Source organism: Hyperolius riggenbachi, chromosome 2 (assembly GCF_040937935.1).
Source record: "Hyperolius riggenbachi isolate aHypRig1 chromosome 2, aHypRig1.pri, whole genome shotgun sequence".
Classification (NCBI taxonomy): Eukaryota; Metazoa; Chordata; class Amphibia; order Anura; family Hyperoliidae; genus Hyperolius; species Hyperolius riggenbachi.
In genome coordinates, this window is record NC_090647.1 from 411,477,243 (window position 1) to 411,494,182 (window position 16,940).

Sequence of the window (16,940 nt, forward strand, 5' to 3'; positions counted from 1 at the left end):
TTTTCTGCTGTTATGGTTTGGAGTTATCACATACCTTAGGAGCATTGGCCCTTTGAGTTCCATTGCATTGCCATTGCTGGGGGTCTTTTTATCCATAATATATTCATCCTCTTTCCCCTCCTTCTAATGACATAAGCACTTCCTAGTATAGACCTCAGTGGGAGTGTCTGAAGACTCTGGGAGGAGGGTGGGTAAAGTATACACTATTAGCAATAGGAGGAAAAAAGTGAGGGAGGAAATGTCAGGAGGTCAAAGGTAACAAAGATGGAAACTGCCTAGAGTAGGACTCTCTGCTTTTCCTTAAAGTGAACCTTAAGTGTCCCAAAAAAAATGAGTTTTACTCACCTGGGGCTTACCTCAGCCCCCTGCAGCTGATCGGTGCCCACGACGAGTCGCTCTGATGCTCCGGGTCCCGCTGGCGGCCACTTCCGGTTTCGCCGTCAGGACCCGTCAGGCTGGGGAACGCGGCTGATACTACGCGTTCCCAGCCAAAATAGCACCCCTATGCGGCCATATGTCCGCATACGGGTGCCTATGCGGACATATGGCCGCATAGGGGTGCTATTTTGGCTGGGAACGCGTAGTATCAGCCGCGTTCCCCAGCCTGACGGGTCCTGACGGCGAAACCGGAAGTGGCCGCCAGCGGGACCCGGAGCATCAGAGCGACTCGTCGTGGGCACCGATCAGCTGCAGGGGGCTGAGGTAAGCCCCAGGTGAGTAAAACTCATTTTTTTGGGGACACTTAAGGTACACTTTAATACAAGTCACAGGAATCATAATGTTGACAGTGCAATACATCTGTTAAGTAAGTAGAACTAGTATTTATCTACTTATATATGTGTTTTTTTTATTTCTAGGTTAGCATGGGGATCACTTGTTCTTTAATGTCAGATCTGACGAGATTAACTGTGTGCTTGTTTCTGGTGTGATTCAGACACTACTCCAACCAAATGATCAGCAGGGCTGCCAGGCAGCTGGTAGTGTTTAGAAATAAATGTCAGCCTCCATATTCTACTAATTTCAAGGGACTCCGAGCTCACCCAAAAAAAGAAAGTTGTACTCACCAGGGGCTTTCTCCAGCCCAGTGCTGGTCGGTAGGTCCCACGCCGGCGTCCTGGCTCCTCTCCTTCTCCCGCCTCCGGAATGGCTGACAGGCCGCAGGCCGGGGCGACACTCTGCATAGTGTCGGGCTGCTCCTTCCGCGTATGACGCGGCTGACGTCACACGCCGGCCGCCTCGCGTCATCACGGCGGCCGGCGTGAAAGTACTGCGCATGCGCGATTAAAGCGCGCATGCGCAGTACTTTCACGCCGGCCGCCGTGATGACGTGAGGCGGCCGGCGTGTGACGTCAGCCGCGTCATACGCAGAAGGAGCAGCCCGACACTCTGCAGAGTGTCGCCCGGGCTGCGGCCTGTCAGCCATTCCGGAGCGGGGAGAAGGAGAGGAGCCAGGACGCCGGCGTGGGACCTCCCGACCAGCACTGGGCTGGAGAAAGCCCCTGGTGAGTACAACTTTCTTTTTTTGGGTGAGCTCGGAGTCCCTTTCAGTTGTCCTTTTAACTTTTTTAAAAGTTTGCATTCAACCCACTTTTAGGAGAATCGGTAAGGAAAGTATAGCTGCCATTTCTATTTTGAAATTTAAAAGGTGCAGGACTGCATTGCTGATTCTCAATGCATGATGTAACAAAGTAGTGACCTGGAATGACCATGCAGAGGGACCGCTCCACTGGCATCATGCTTGGTCCAAATCGGTAAATCGCAAAATGTGTAAATTGTGATGAAGATGATGGCCACAGAGCTTGTATTTTGAAATTTGTTCAGTAATGCACCTGCTCATGTTATCCCCACAGTTCTCTAAGTGTTAACAAAAGTGCTGCTATTACTTTCTTCTTAGCAAGCCAAGCTGATCATAGAAATCTTCCAGGTTTATCTGGTCATTCTTGATAATAATTTGGAAATGTCTTAGTCAAGCAGCTGGAAGTATTCATGTTGTCAAGTAATTTCTCACTTAGTGTTTTGTTAAGATGAGTATGGACACATTATGTATTTCATTGAGATTAGTTTTGGCTTCCAGGTAAATTTTTGTTTTACGATTACTAGTAATTCTCTCTACATCTATGTGAGAAGCAGATGTATTTTCTGCTAAACTGCTGAGTGGCAAATGGACCATGTATTATGTGCTGCTGTCTGGGCCATGAGCTCCTCTTAGTGGAGATTAAGGGAACTGCAATTAATACAGATTTTAATTTTAACAGTGCACCAAAAACAAATGTGAATAAGAAGGTTTGAAATACAACCAGAAGGCAGGCTTACTGTCAAGATTCTACATATTGTTAATGCCATGGTAATTGCATTATTGCATCACAGTCAAATGTGTTAATAAAACTTATGTCTTATTTCAGAGAGATTCCCCCTCTACATCCAGACAGTCCCCAGCTAATGGTCATAGCAGCATTAACAATTCTATTTCGGTAAGATCAGCAATTGCATATACACACAAAAAGGGTGAAGGGAATTTTTTTTTCCAGTTTTGTATCAGTATATTTGTTTTTTCATTCATGGATATGCACTGCCATTTTAACATGGGTGAAGCATTTTTGAGGATTGTTTTCTGTAATCTTGTGAATTGTCTAGGACCACTCAGTCATTGGAGGCAGCCATTTCCCTGTGAGCTAAAGACATATTGGAAATATTTCATGAGCATCTGTGATGCAGACAAGTCCAGCAGCATTTCATTAGCAGTAATAACAGATGTCAATTCTACTGTTGTATTCCATAGTACATCTGCACAGGAGAAAGCAACAGTGCTACTAGGATATTGCAGGCTATTTAAACTGAGCCTGGCAGGGTTCTCAATGTTTTTAAAGCAACAATACCTGTTAAATAGGCTCCACAAAGTTATTGCAACCACCTTTTTATGCTCCAAATCCTTTCCTGTGTAGAGAACTCAGGCATGTTTTCTTCAGCTATGTTTACTGTTTGAAAAGATCCTTTTGATGCCACAGCTTGCTTCCTTCCTTCCTTGTGCGGCAGTGATTATGTTTTTTATTAATTGGGCCCACAAAAAAGGCTGCTTCCACTATGTGCAGGTGATGGATCCCTGTAAATATTCAGAAAGCTGTCTGGAATCAGAATTTAGTTTCCGCTATCTGAGTTAAAGAATTGGTGTGCCCTCTGCTACTGTGTTATTTGCACATATTCTGCATAAGTTTGGCTTGTAACGTTAAGCTCTCTTTACTCCCCTCTGTGCAACTGCAGTTTATTTAAAAGAAAAAAATGCAGTAGCTGCAGTCTCAGATCTTTCTCTGAAACATCTTTAACACAAATTGCTTGCTGTATGATGTCCTTAAAGCTGCTTCTGCACACACCGCTTCTTCATAAACTATATATATATTGACAATGCATGGTTCCCCGTAAATGTGCTTTGATTTTATTTTATCTTTTGCTATAAACTATTCCCATGAAAAATGTAAGACGCGAGCACAGCTAATACTGCTATTTATTGCCTTAAAATGCCCACATATTTAATTATGTATTCTCAGCAGTATGTCTGAGGCCTTCATTTTAAGGCCAGAGCCTGAAATATGATTTTTTTTCTTGCATATATAACCTTTCACTATAAAATCATGTACTGCTTAGACTGTGCTCATTATAAAGGTTGTGTAATTGTTATAAGTATTATTTTTTCTTTATCTTGTGTACACAGCAAATCACTTTAAATTTGTTCTGCATAGACTGTGTAGTAATAACCTTGTTAAGCATTTTTTTTAATCCTATGAGTTTTTGCTTTCATTAATATTAGTGTTGTAGTTGTCACAATATAATATTAACGTTGAAGAGACCACTGACAGTTTTTGGTCTAGCCTGCTTACATGCTTGCACTCCCAAGATGTGTGTATGTGTAGTGTCTACACTTGCTATATTTTGCTAATGCATTTGTGTTGAAGATGACAGTACTTAACTATACTTTCATTATATTATGCATCATTTTTGTGCTTTAAACCTGCTCTGCTTTCTTAAGCTTATGCTAAACATCTTGTTTGTCAGTTACACTTACTTGTGATTTTATGAAAAGAAAAAAAAATACTAATTAGTAAGATGAAATGTCTTCTTCTGGGTTGACTTTATTCTGCAGGACATACCATCAACTATCCAAACTAAAGGACGACAGGTGAATAGCATTTCTTTTTATAATATGTTGCTGTTAGTCTTTTAACAAATCCCATCCTCCATGTTTTCATAATAACTTATCCCGATATCCTTTTCGTCATGTCTCATTTGCACAAGCACACAATGAACAGGGAGCAACTAAAGCTACGTACAACCATTAGACTGACCAAAATGATTGGTCCTGATTATTATGGGTGAAAACCTAGTGCACATGTCCTCTGACTTTGGCTGCCACCCATGTACCTATCTGCAAGTTTAAAAATCCTCTTCTGATGTAGTAATAGACCACTTCTTGCACATTATCCCCTCTTCCTCCTTTATATTATCACTTTATATAGCGCCAACATATTATGCAGTGCTGTACAACAAATATGGGCGACATTACAACATAGACCAGTCATATATCACAAGACAACAAGGGGTCAATATATAAAGCAGTCGCTATGTCCATTAGGTGGTGGAGCACTAAACATGAGAGGAGGGCCCTGCCATACAGGCTTACAGGCGTTTGGGGGGAGAGGTGACACAATGGGTGGAATGGATGGCGTGTAAGTCCAGGGGTGGGTTTGAGTACTATGAAGATGGGTAGGCAAGGGTGAACACACGGGTTGTTAAGGTCTGCTTGAATGAGTTGAAGGTGGGGCAAACCTAATGGTGGAAGAAAGTTCCAGAGAGTAGGTGGTCCTCTGGAGAAGTACTGGTCCCTCACATGTGATATGTTGAAATGTGGGATGGACATATGTAGCGTGATGGAGAAGCTAAGGGTGCAATTTGGGGAATATTTCTGAGTGAGATCTGAGATGTTCAAGAGGCAGGTATGGTGTATCAACTTATAAACCAGGCAGAGGAGTTTGAATTCAATTCTAAAGGGGGACTGGTGCCCAAAGAAGGGGCTTGCAGAATGAGGCAGCTGATGAGCATTGGGAGGAGTAGATAAGCCTGACAGCCGCATCATGACAGATTGCAAGGGTCGGAGTCTGGTCTCTGGAAGTCCAGAAAGAAGCATGTTGCATGAGTCCAGACAAGAGATGACAAGCATGTAGAGGAGGCGTTTGGTGTCAGGTGGATAGTTATGGGCGAATTGTAACAACATTCCAGATATGGAAATGGCATGAACCGGAGATGTTTTTAATGGGGGGTGGGGTGGTAATGGAAAGTACCGAGTCGAGGGTGGCATCGGGCTTGTTAGATAGGATGAATTAACGTGGTTATTGATGGTAATGGAGACATTAGGGAGAGTATTGGATGAGCGAAGTGAGAAGGTTCAGAAGTTGTTTTTTTCCAGATTGAGTTTCTAGAATCTGTTGAACTTCCAGGAGGAGAAGACAGCCAAGCAAGTGGAGATTTTATGCAGAGTAGGGGGGGGGAGATCAAGGGTGTGAAAGTGGATTTGGGTGTCCTCAGCAGGGTGGTTATAATTTAGACCAAATAAGGAGAAAAGACTGCCAAGGGAGGAGGTGTAGGGGGCCGAAGACAGAGGCATGGCGAACTTCAAGAGATAGGGTGGTGTGCAGGAAAGAGGATGTGGTAAGGGAGGTCTGAAAGGAACGATCAGAAAAATGAGGAGAGCCAAGCCAGAGCGTAGTCATGGATACGAATAGAATGCAGAAGTTGGAGGAGTAGGCGATGGTCAACAGTGTTGAAGGCAAAAGAGAGGTCGAGGAGGATGGAAAAGTTATGGTTGGTTTTGGTTAAGATGAGGTCATAGTGAGCTTGCAGAGATCTCTTTGCCAACAACCTGGGGCAGGTGAGTATGGCAGGATGCAGAGAGTGAGAATGCGACTAGGTCATGGTCAGAGAGGGGAAAATGTGAGATGTCCAGGTAAGCAAGTGTGGAGTACTTAGAGCAAATGAGACCAAGGTTGTGATGAGTAGAGCGGTGGGTTACTCAGACCCTGCAGCTAGCAAGGCTTTGTGGGCAACACACTCTATCGGAAAGAATGAGCTCATCTGTAACTGGTTAAGGGAAAGATTGCTTTGGGTGACTTGTATCTACTGAGTGTGTACCTAAGTCCTTGCTTGCTAGATGACGTTCAGGAAATAACTGTAGCTAGCAGGCAAGAGAGCTACCTGGAATATTTTTTTAATGAGATCCATCCCATTACAACAGGCATTTAACAGTAAGTGAAAGCATGTGACAGAATATGGCTATCCATACTACCATGTTCTAAGATTTGATAAACTGAATAGCCAGTACATCATTCTAGATATGAAAACCATTATTGAAGGCAAGTGATTTTCCAACTTGAAAATGAATTTTCTGCAGGTCATTATTGTATTAGATCGAAATGAATAATCTGTTAAAAAAAAAAAAAAAAACGAACTGGTTGCACAGAGTTGAAAAGTGCAATGCCCATACTTTTGGGCGTTAAAAGGTATTAACTGGGTACCTTATTAGGGTGGGCAGTGAGGTAAAAGTATTTCTGACTTGATGCACGTTTTATGCACATTAACAGTAAATCAAATGTCTTGTGTTTTTTTTTTCTCACCCGTGTCATATTTTTGCACAGAGCTTCATAATATGTTGGTGGTATCTGGCTAAAGGATGATAATATCCTGTTCCGGAATTCTGTTTTACGTTTCCTCTCTTCCAAGTCCCTCATCTGACAAAAGATGCTGTTTCACTCCAACAGGCTTCCAACTGTCTGCATAATTGTCTAGACACACATACTCTCTCTCTCTCTCTTCCTCTCTCTCTCTCTTCCTCTCTCTCTCTCTTCCTCTCTCTCTCTCTTCCTCTCTCTCTCTCTTCCTCTCTCTCTCTCTTCCTCTCTCTCTCTCTCTTCCTCTCTCTCTCTCTCTCTTCCTCTCTCTCTCTCTCTTCCTCTCTCTCTCTCTCTCTCTTCCTCTCTCTTCCTCTCTCTCTCTCTCTCTCTCTCTCTCTCTCTCTCTCTCTCCTAGAGGTAGGCTAAATAGCCGATTACCCCATAGTCTCTCCCCCTCCATAGGCCTACACTGAAGAGTGATGTAGTGGTTGTAACAGCCACAGCTCTCCTCCGTTTAAGGTAAATGGAGTTTGTGAGTAACATGGCACTAAGAGCTGCAGCAGTGTGTCTCTGGTACAGCCTATGGACCAGGCTGGCAGATGATGTGATTTGAAAAATTTTGTTTTAATTGCTTTTTCCTGCTAATTTTGATTGTCATTATGGTCAGAACTTGTCGGTGCCATTTTCAGTTGTTTCACTGTTGTGTTTTTGTTTTTGTTTTTTTAGCAAAGCAGATGGGATTGTTTTGAGAATCAATCTTTTAAACATCAGGGTGTTTCCAGCATTAGATTTCAGGTTAGTGTGACTAGTTACACACAAGAACCATAGAGTTATGGTTAGTGTTAAGAGTAGTCAAAGTTAATATTTTGGGGTGTTATTAAAGCAAAAATCATAAGATTCACCATTCACATTAAAATCACAAAACACATAAAATTACACCAAACTAAATGTACTTGTGTGTTTTCACACAGGTAAATTTTTGTTCGTGTGACCCTACTTAAGGCATTTTAGGTTATATTTGTGGTGTTTTATAACTGTGTTCTTTTGTAATTTTTGATAAAAGAAACCATAGCAGAGAATAACACAAGCCAAAGAAACCTTATAAGTTCCAAGGATATTATTATAGACAAGATTTCCCATCCAGATACCAAAACCTTAATTGTCCAGACTGGTGTCTATTACTATTTTCACACCATCTAATATATCTTTAAAGCTTTTGGTTCTCCCCCTCCGTGTATGTTAGATTAAAGGATACCCGATGTGACAGGATGAGATAGACATCTATATGTACAGTGCCTAGCACACTAATAACTGTGCTGTTCCTTTTTTTCTTTCTCTGCCTGAAAGAGTTAAATATCAGGTATGTAAGTGGCTGACTCAGTCCTGACTCAGACAGGAAGTGACTACATTGTGACCCTCACTGATAAGGAATTCCAACTATAAAACACTTTCCTAGCAGAAAATGGCTTCTGAGAGCAGGAAACAGATAAAAAGGGTCAATGGTTCATAGATTTCAGCTCTGGCATACTTCAATGAATGTGTCACTGAGCAAAAACAATAAAACAGTTAAAACTTTAAAAGTAGATTTAAACATAAAATACAACTGTGGAATATCTTAAGTCATTTTTAAGAGAAGGAAGATAGATACAATCGTTTATTTCATTCGTTTATTTTTGCCTCTAGTATCCTTTAATAGGTGTATGCCAAATCCACGACACAGTGGGAGTCGTTCTTGCACCAATTTTGCGTTAAAATGGAGCATCAGTCAAAATATTTTTCAGATAGATGTAAGAGTTAAAGGGGAGCCTGAAGAGCGAAGCATAATAGAGGATGTCATGTTTAATTTTAAACAAAACCAGCTTGTTTCAAGTATGTGATTCAGACACTACTGGTGCCAGAATGATTAGCAGGGCAGCCAGGAACTGGTATTGTTTAAAAGGAATTATATCCTCCATATACCTCTCATTGTGGGTTCCCTTTAAAAACCTGTTTTAATAGTTGCCAGGTTCTTGGTTGCCGAGTACAGAGAGAGTAGTTGAGAAAAAAGCTTCCCAACGAGCTATAGACAAAAATAATAATAAAAAAAAAATTATATAAATCTATAAGGTTTGCTGTCAGTGACCGTGTGGAGAAGCGTATTCTCATTTTCAGTATATGTGACAGGGTCATCATTAACATGAAGTTTACAATATTCTCAGATAGGACACATTATTGATTAATAAATAAAACGTGACAGATGAGCTGACGTTTCCCTACTTTATTTCTACAAAATAAAAAGTTGTGGATGGATAACCACTCTAAGAGCTGTACGTGTATCTTTGACTTCCGATTATTTTAACTTGAGTGTCCTAGCTTTACAAGAGAGGGCAACTGAACCAAAACTCAATATAAAGTTCCATGTACACTAGCAACTGCAATCAACTTGCACTAGCATTCAAGGTGCATTTACACATGCTCCAAAGGTGGCTAATACCAGTTGATGGTAGTTACCTTAGACTGTGAGCTCCTTTGCTTCCCCTAAACAGCTTGACAAAAGTTTACCACCGCACCTAGTTACACTTTCAATTGATAAACAGTTTAAAATCTATTGAAAGTTTATCATTTCGGCTTCCTGTGATTATTAGATCTCTGACCGCTTCAGTGGAGATTAATGAAGTGTATGATCAGCTTAATGCTGGCTGTGCTCAGAAATGTTCATAGAATGATTTATCAGTATCGGACAATGACAAATATTGATAGTTTACAATTAATTGAAAGTGAAGGTTAGATTAACCATACGCCTTTTATTATAATGTCCTTTAAAATGTTCCGTTGATTTTATTATAAATTGTATTATAAATCATTCATTTAAATGATTGATCTGCTGATCAATCTATGCTTTTCTACTACATTCATAGTCATATGTAATTTCCTTAAGATTATCATGTTGTCGAATGGATTGTAAAACTAGTGAATTATAGTTTTGTGTAGATTTCCTTTACTATGTTAACAGCAAGCGGTAGTAAAGGGGAAAGTTTAGACAACGGATTTATGAAATTTGCAACCTTAGAACAGCTTATCTGTGACAACTTCTGGTTACAGCAAGTGGAAAATTCCCCAAATTACAGTAATGCTAGGTTCCCACTTGAGCCAGACTCCCAGAGCCAGTGGAACAGTGTAGTGTCCGCTCAGATAATCTGTTTGTGGTCTGGGTGGAGCCCGGGGCAGATGCGTTTTCACTAAAGGCCATATCGGAAAATGATCTGCTCTCTGGGGAAAAATCACGAACAATACTAGAATGTGTTCTGCTTGCAGCAACGGATCCATTGTAAGTGTGAACAGATCCTATTTATAAAACAAATTTTCATTGCGGTTAAACAGGCATAAAAATGTCCGTTTTCCAGTGTAGTGGTAACCGAACATAGGCTAGGTTCATACTAGAGCCAGAAACTTGCTTATTTCCAGAATTGAACAGTGCACAAACTAATATGTTGACAGATCCTATGTTAAAGTTCAATAGTAACAAAAATGTGTAGAATTTAAAATGCATGTGTATGTGCTGTACATTTGTCCCAGAATTAACCTCCTTAGCGGTAATCCCGAGTCAGGCTTGGGACGGAAATTCGGATCGCAGAGCGGTAATCCCATGCCTGAGTTTTATGCAGGAGATGCTGCAGATCTCATGTGCTTTAAATGTATTTTTTCATATGTAGTGGTCACTTTTGGACTACCCATCTGCTTATTTGGCATTCTCTAGTTTTTTTTTGTTTTTTTTTTTAATTCTTTTCAAAAGCGCTCAATGGAAAGGACCTTTACATTGGTACTGGAAAGCCAGTGTTCTCCTTTAGACACTATTCTGGCAGTTTCAGTTGTGCTACTGCCATAAAGGAATTTGTGAATCCCTGGTGAGATGGATTAGTCCAAAATCGGTCAGATCTGTCACATTTCTACTGGATATTGTAAGTGACTGGAACATAAGAAAAAAAATATTTTAGTCTGGGACAAATCTACAACTGATACACATGTATTTTAAACTTTACAAATGGTCCTTTAAATATTGGATACGTTCAGTCATGTTTTGTCATTACCAATGAAAATGCAAATCCCGTCCTGCGTGACTTTTTCAGACATGTTGTTTATGGATATGCCAACAAAAATATGACAGTCATAGCATATTATACATAGAATCCACTGTACCATCCACAGCACGATTGCGGCGTATTATGAACCCAGCCTTGAAACTCGTGTGATTTTTTTTTTGTGATTTTTTTTTTTCTTTGGGGGGGGGGGGGGGGGGGGGTACTCACTGTAAACTTTAAACAGTGGATTTATTTAATAAGGGATGGTGTGCACAGGATTTTGACATTTTGTTTGCTTTGAGTTTGAGATCAGTTTTTCATCCCAGCTACATTGTTCATTGGCAAACTGAGTACAAACTAAAGCCAGAAGCCTGCATAAAGCTCTGTTTATTTTGTATTTTACATAAGGTCTACTGCCCTACATCTATGATGTAATGGGGAGTGGACACAAACGGATGAGGCAAAGCTGGGAATGATTTTTAGGGTCGGTTCATACCTGTCTGTTTTTGATGTGCCTGTTTCATATTTCCATTTTTGAAGGACAGACATATCCGGTACTTTTTTACACAGGCATTGCCATTTATCAGCTGGATTGCACACATCTGCTCCACAGTGGCAAAAGATTCTGCTGTGGACAACAGTGCATGTACAACCTACCCTTACAATACAGATGCAGCACTGCATGTTCTAGTTTGAACCAAGACTAATTAACCCAAAGCTTTGTTCTTCATTTAACAGTTTATGTTCATATTTTGTGATTCGTTTTTAAACAATCCGATGAGGCTGGCACCACAAATAAGTAAAAATAGCTCTTTATTTACATGTCATTAAAATGGCATTATGTCAGATGTAAGAGTAAAAAATAATGGCCATGGAGACAGCCCGCTGTTTCAAGCTTGACACCCTTTATCAAGCCATAAAGCCATATGGCTACGTATGGCTTAATAAAGTGCATCAAGCTTGAAACAGCAGGCTGTCGGCATGGCCATTATTTTTTACTTTTATATCTGACATAATGTCATTTTAGTGACTTTTAAATAAAGAGCTATTTTTACTTATTTGTGGTGCCAGCCTCATTGGATTGTTTACAGACTGGTCTCTGGTACTGGGACCATAGGCTTGAGCACACCTTTTCCTTTTTTGCATGGGTGCTCCTTCACTTCATTTTTTGTTATAGTTCTTATTAATATTAATAAGTGACAAATTGCTTTTAACCAGTTATGGGAGCGTCAACAGTATATCTACGCCCCTTGAAATTTCATCTTTGCTCCAGGGGTGTAGATTTACAGGGGCGTAGCAATGTGGGGGGGCATAGGTTGCAACCACATCGGGGCCCTTGGGCCAGAGGGGGCCCGAAGGACCCTCCTTCAAATACAGTATTAGCTCTCTATTGGTCCTGTGCTCATAATAATCACTTCTATAGAAACTTTTTGAGTAGTGGTAATCATTAACACACTGTTCCCCACCCCCTTCTTGCACCTCTGACACTAGTTGCCATTAGCAGGTTTTGGTGTGCCATATCAATTGCTATGTATAGAGTACTTGGGGGGGGGGGGGGCCCATTGTTAAAACTTGCATCGGGGCCCGCATCGCATTTGTTGAGTTGAATAAATTATTTGTCAATTCTTATTACTCGAGTGAGTTTTCTTTTTTTGTAAGAGGGAGGTAAGTCCACCCTAACATCCCCTTCTGCTTTTAAGCAGCTTTTAAAACGTTTTACTCTACTCTGGCACCTCTGTATACCGAGTTTTTGCAGATTTCATGTATTGTTACAGTAAAGCTGTTACTGTACAGCTTCTGTAACAAAAATGCTTGGAAAACCGCTCTGATCTAGCTTATTTCAGAGCAGTTTTCCACTTTCCTATACTCATTAAGGCAGAAACGCATCTGCAAACTGCAAAAATGCTACTGGAGCCACGTTTGCGGTTTGCTAAAAACCGCAAACCGCTGGTGTGCACCAGCCCATTGGGATACATTAGCCAAGTGGTTTCACAGATGGCGGGGGGGGGGGGTGGCCAAAAAATAAAGACACTATATACATTAAAAATAAACAAATCCTCCATTAACTCCTTACCTCCCCCTCTCCCATAGTTACCAAAATGAAACACTTATTAAAAAAAGTTACATTTTTTTTAAATGTCTTTTTTTAACATGTATGTCATGAGGATTTATTACTGTTATTTTGCAAATAAGGGCTTGTAATTGGTGATAGTGTAAATGAACAACAAAATATTGTCACCATGTATTGTACTAGGGACTTAATTTAACCCTTGTAATAGCCGGGACAAATGAGCAAATAAAATGTGTGGGTTTTATCCACAGTACTATAATGGCTGAAAATTTAGAATTTTTTTTTTGATCTTTTTCTTCTTATTCCCATTTAAAATGTATAAAACATAATGTAATTCTTAGCAAAAAGTACCACCCAAAGAAAGCTGAAATGGTGGCAAAAAAAAAAAAAGATAAAGATCATTTTGGTGTGATAATTAGTGATAAAATTATTGGTGAATGAATGGGAGGAGTGCTGAAATGTGAACATTGCTCTGGCCCATTTGGAGAACACCGCGTGTAGTGATCAAGTTGTTAAATTTTGTTGAAAAGCTGGATATATCTACCAAAAAATGTTTTAGAAATAGGACACCATTTTGTTTGCGCCTATGGACTAATCAAACTGCTCCCCTATTTTGGCTCATAAGCGGTCACTATAGAAAGAGTGGCACGCAGCTCAGCAACCATCCTCATACTAATTTTACTATCTAACCTAGTGTCTATCTGATTTTTATATGCACTAGTTTAAGAGGCACTTAGGTCTCCTAAAAAAAATGAGTTTTACTCACCTGGGGCTTCCCTCAGCCCCCTGCAGCCGATCGGTGCCCTCGCCGTGTCTCTGCGATCCTCCCATCCTCGCCGGCGACCACTTCCGATTTCGCCATCAGGACCCGAGAGGCATGGGAACGCGAGTGATTATTCGCGTTCCCAGCCACAATATCGCCCCCTATGCTGCTATTGCGGCCTCCTCCTGGCAGCAATAGCAGCATAGGGGGTGATATTGTAGCTGGGAACGCGAATAATCACTCGCGTTCCCATGCCTGTCGGGTCCTGACGGTGAAACCTAAAGTGGTCGCCGGCGGGGACGGGAGGATCGTAGAGACACGGCGAGGGCACCGGTCGACTGCAGGGGGCTGAGGGAAGCCCCAGGTGAGTAAAACTCATTTTTTTTTTTTTTTTAGGAGACTTAAGATTCACTTTAAATCTTTATTACTCACCATATTGAATTATATAAACTGTCATGAAGGGCCCTTCATAAGTCATCAATTCACCTTTCAATTAAATTTCTTTCCAGTTCTAAAGAGGTTTCTAGTGTAGTCTTTGTCACTTGTTCTCCTCTGTTTATCTAGTGCACCTTCAACCATTCTTGTACACCTTTTTTACCCTCTACCTTGCTGCTGTAATGAGTGCTCGTTTGTGCCATAGCAAAGGCTGCTTTATTACATATAGCCATTGTTAGTGTTTCATGTACTAATGCTTCTGTATCCAATTCCTACCTTCTACCTCTGTACTTTCAATCACTGTTCCCAATACTCATGTGTACACAGTACTGCTAACAGTGGTATGGTCCACCATAGTACGTACCTCTAAACCCCTCCGAAATCTCCCTTTCTTTCTTGTAGCATGATTTGGGCTTTTAAAACTATTTACACTAATGTGGTTGTGGTGGGTTCCGTATGTTATGCCATAAGTTTACTTCAGATTTGTTTGGCATCCAACAATTCTAATGCTTTAAAGCGGATCCAAGATGAAAAACTAACTATAACAAGTAACTTGTCTATATATCTTATCTAAAGTTTAGATAGTTTACACAGCAAATCTAGCTGCAAACAGCTTTAATAGAAAATGATTATTTCTTCCTGTGATACAATGACAGCAGCCATGTTGTTTGTAAACATTACACAGAGGCAGGCTTATCTGTATCTTGATCACTAAGCCTGTGAAAAAACGTAATCCCCCCTCCTCCCCTCTGCCTCTGAAATCAATGGCTAGTAACACCTCCTCCTCCTCCTGCCCAGACTGAGCTCCCATGAGCCATTACCACTGCCAAGGCTCTCTGAAAACCTGTGGGCATGGTTTATTTAGTTTATAGGAAATTAGAGTATTAAAACAAAAAAGTATTTGGCTTGAGGAATGCCCTATAAACAATAGGAAAGGAACACAATTATGCAATGAGTAAAAGTTCACCTCGGATCCACTTTAAGTATAGTATATTTGAGAGGCCTGGGATATCCCAAAAATAAATTTTGGTAAAGTACAATAGTAGTGGGATCACTTTCATGCATGCTTTTGCCCAGCAGTTCCAACTTCCTGTGGACCCACATTAAACGCATATTCTTATGTTGTATAGTTTAATCTTTACATCTTGTAGGTTTCTTCTCTGATTTTGTTTTGTATTTCCTGGCTGTTTTGCTTTATATGACAGTAATAGAGGTGTTATTTTGTAGATCTACGTAAGAGCACAATTTGAATATGATCCTGCAAAGGATGACCTCATACCCTGTAAAGAAGCAGGCATCAGGTTTAGAGTTGGTGACATTATCCAAATAATTAGTAAAGATGATCACAACTGGTGGCAAGGCAAACTGGAAAATGCCAAGAATGGTACAGCTGGTCTCATTCCATCTCCCGAGCTCCAGGAGTGGTAAGTAACTGAAAACAATTTCAATATTGTATTTTATTTTTATTTATTTTTTACAATGTTAAAAAAATGGGCAGAATCTTTTTACTCAAAATAACCATAGTTATTTGAAATAAAAGAAATGTATTGGCATACAGACTACCATAATCCCCATATGAACGGTCACATTTCTGCAGGATGGGAGAATGCCGAACATGTTTTTCATCTGGCGTGTGTACACAACTTAGCACCAGCCTGACAAAAGTCTTAATGTTTGTATACTGACATTACTGCTTAAAGTGGACCTGATCTCTTGCACAGGTCAGAAGGAAAATCTAAAGAAATGCACCCTGTATGTATTTCTAGAGTTTAGCCTGTCTAATTTCCCCTCATCTGTGTCTAATCAAAAGTTGTAATTTGATCTCTCCCCTGTTTCAGGTTTTCTGTTTTCTGCCAAGGTAGATCAGCTCGTTTGAAAGCACAGGATGTTAACAATATATCTGCTTCCATGAAAGCATGAAGTACAAGCACTGCAGATTTATTGTAGGATTTGTATCAGCTGTAACAAATGTTTTTCTTTAAAAGTTTTCATACTGTTGCGTATATTTTAGACCATAGAGTAAGTTCTGAGCTCAGGTCTGATGTAATGTGGACGTGAACACTTTACAAGTAAGGCTGCCTTTTTTGTGGACAATTACTTTCCCCCCCCCCAAAAAAAAAACTTTTGAACCCTGTCAATTCACCCACTCTGACTGTAGGTAGGCATTTTAGAAGTGCAGACGTGTCTTGATAGTCACAATCCAACCCCTGCACTAGTGAAATATTTCATCATTCTTCAGGAATTACCTGCATTACCGAGCATTGTCCTGCACCAGAAAAAAACCCATGACCCCCTGCATCAGTTTACAGTCTGACAATGGGTCCAAAGCTTTCATCACAGTACCTAATGGGAGACAGTGTGCAGTTGTCTAGCCTTTAGAGCTCTGTGTGCCTCCACAGACCATTACTGCTCCACCACCCAAAAACAATTATGCTGTATGATGTTACAGGGGACAAGTCTCCACAGATTTTCCAAGCCCTTAAACATCTGTGACGTGCCCAGGACAAACCTGCTTTCATCTGTGAAAGCACAGGCTGCCAGTAGCAGGTATGCAAATTCTGACATCCAGTGGCAAATGCCAATTGAGCTCCTCTTTGCCGGACAGTGAGCACTAGGTCCACTAGAAGACATCTGGACCTCAATCCATCCTCATGAAGTTTGTTTTTGATTGAGACATTCACACCAGTGGCCTGCTCAAGGGCTCTGTTCCTCCCTGCCCAAAGAAGCAGGTAACAGTCCTGCTGTTGGGTTAAGGACCGTGTATGGCCGTGGCCTGTTAACTGCCTGCCTCCTGAGACTGTACTGGAAGACACAGCAAACCTTCTGGCAATGGAAGTTATTAATGTGCCATCCTAGAGGATTTAGACTTCCCTGTATGGTCCAGGTATTGCCTCATGCTACTGAAGTGATACTGAACCTTTCCAAATGTAAAAGTAGTGATAAATGGAAATGGCCTA

The 16,940-nt window shown here is 40.8% G+C and overlaps 1 protein-coding gene across 17 annotated transcripts in view; it reads left to right on the top strand.

Moving 5' to 3' along the window:
* The window catches only part of CASK (calcium/calmodulin dependent serine protein kinase), a 461,253-nt gene that overhangs the window by 360,356 nt on the left and 83,957 nt on the right, over positions 1–16,940 (top strand). For 4 of the 17 annotated variants that reach the window (XM_068269833.1, XM_068269836.1, XM_068269834.1 and 1 more), the window contains 4 exons: positions 2,403–2,471; positions 4,136–4,171; positions 7,383–7,451; positions 15,211–15,407. In XM_068269833.1, the coding sequence (XP_068125934.1) occupies positions 2,403–2,471; positions 4,136–4,171; positions 7,383–7,451; positions 15,211–15,407 (371 nt within the window). The remainder of the gene's footprint in view (positions 1–2,402; positions 2,472–4,135; positions 4,172–7,382; positions 7,452–15,210; positions 15,408–16,940) is intronic. The other 13 variants (XM_068269838.1, XM_068269840.1, XM_068269842.1 and 10 more) reach the window with 6 other exon arrangements.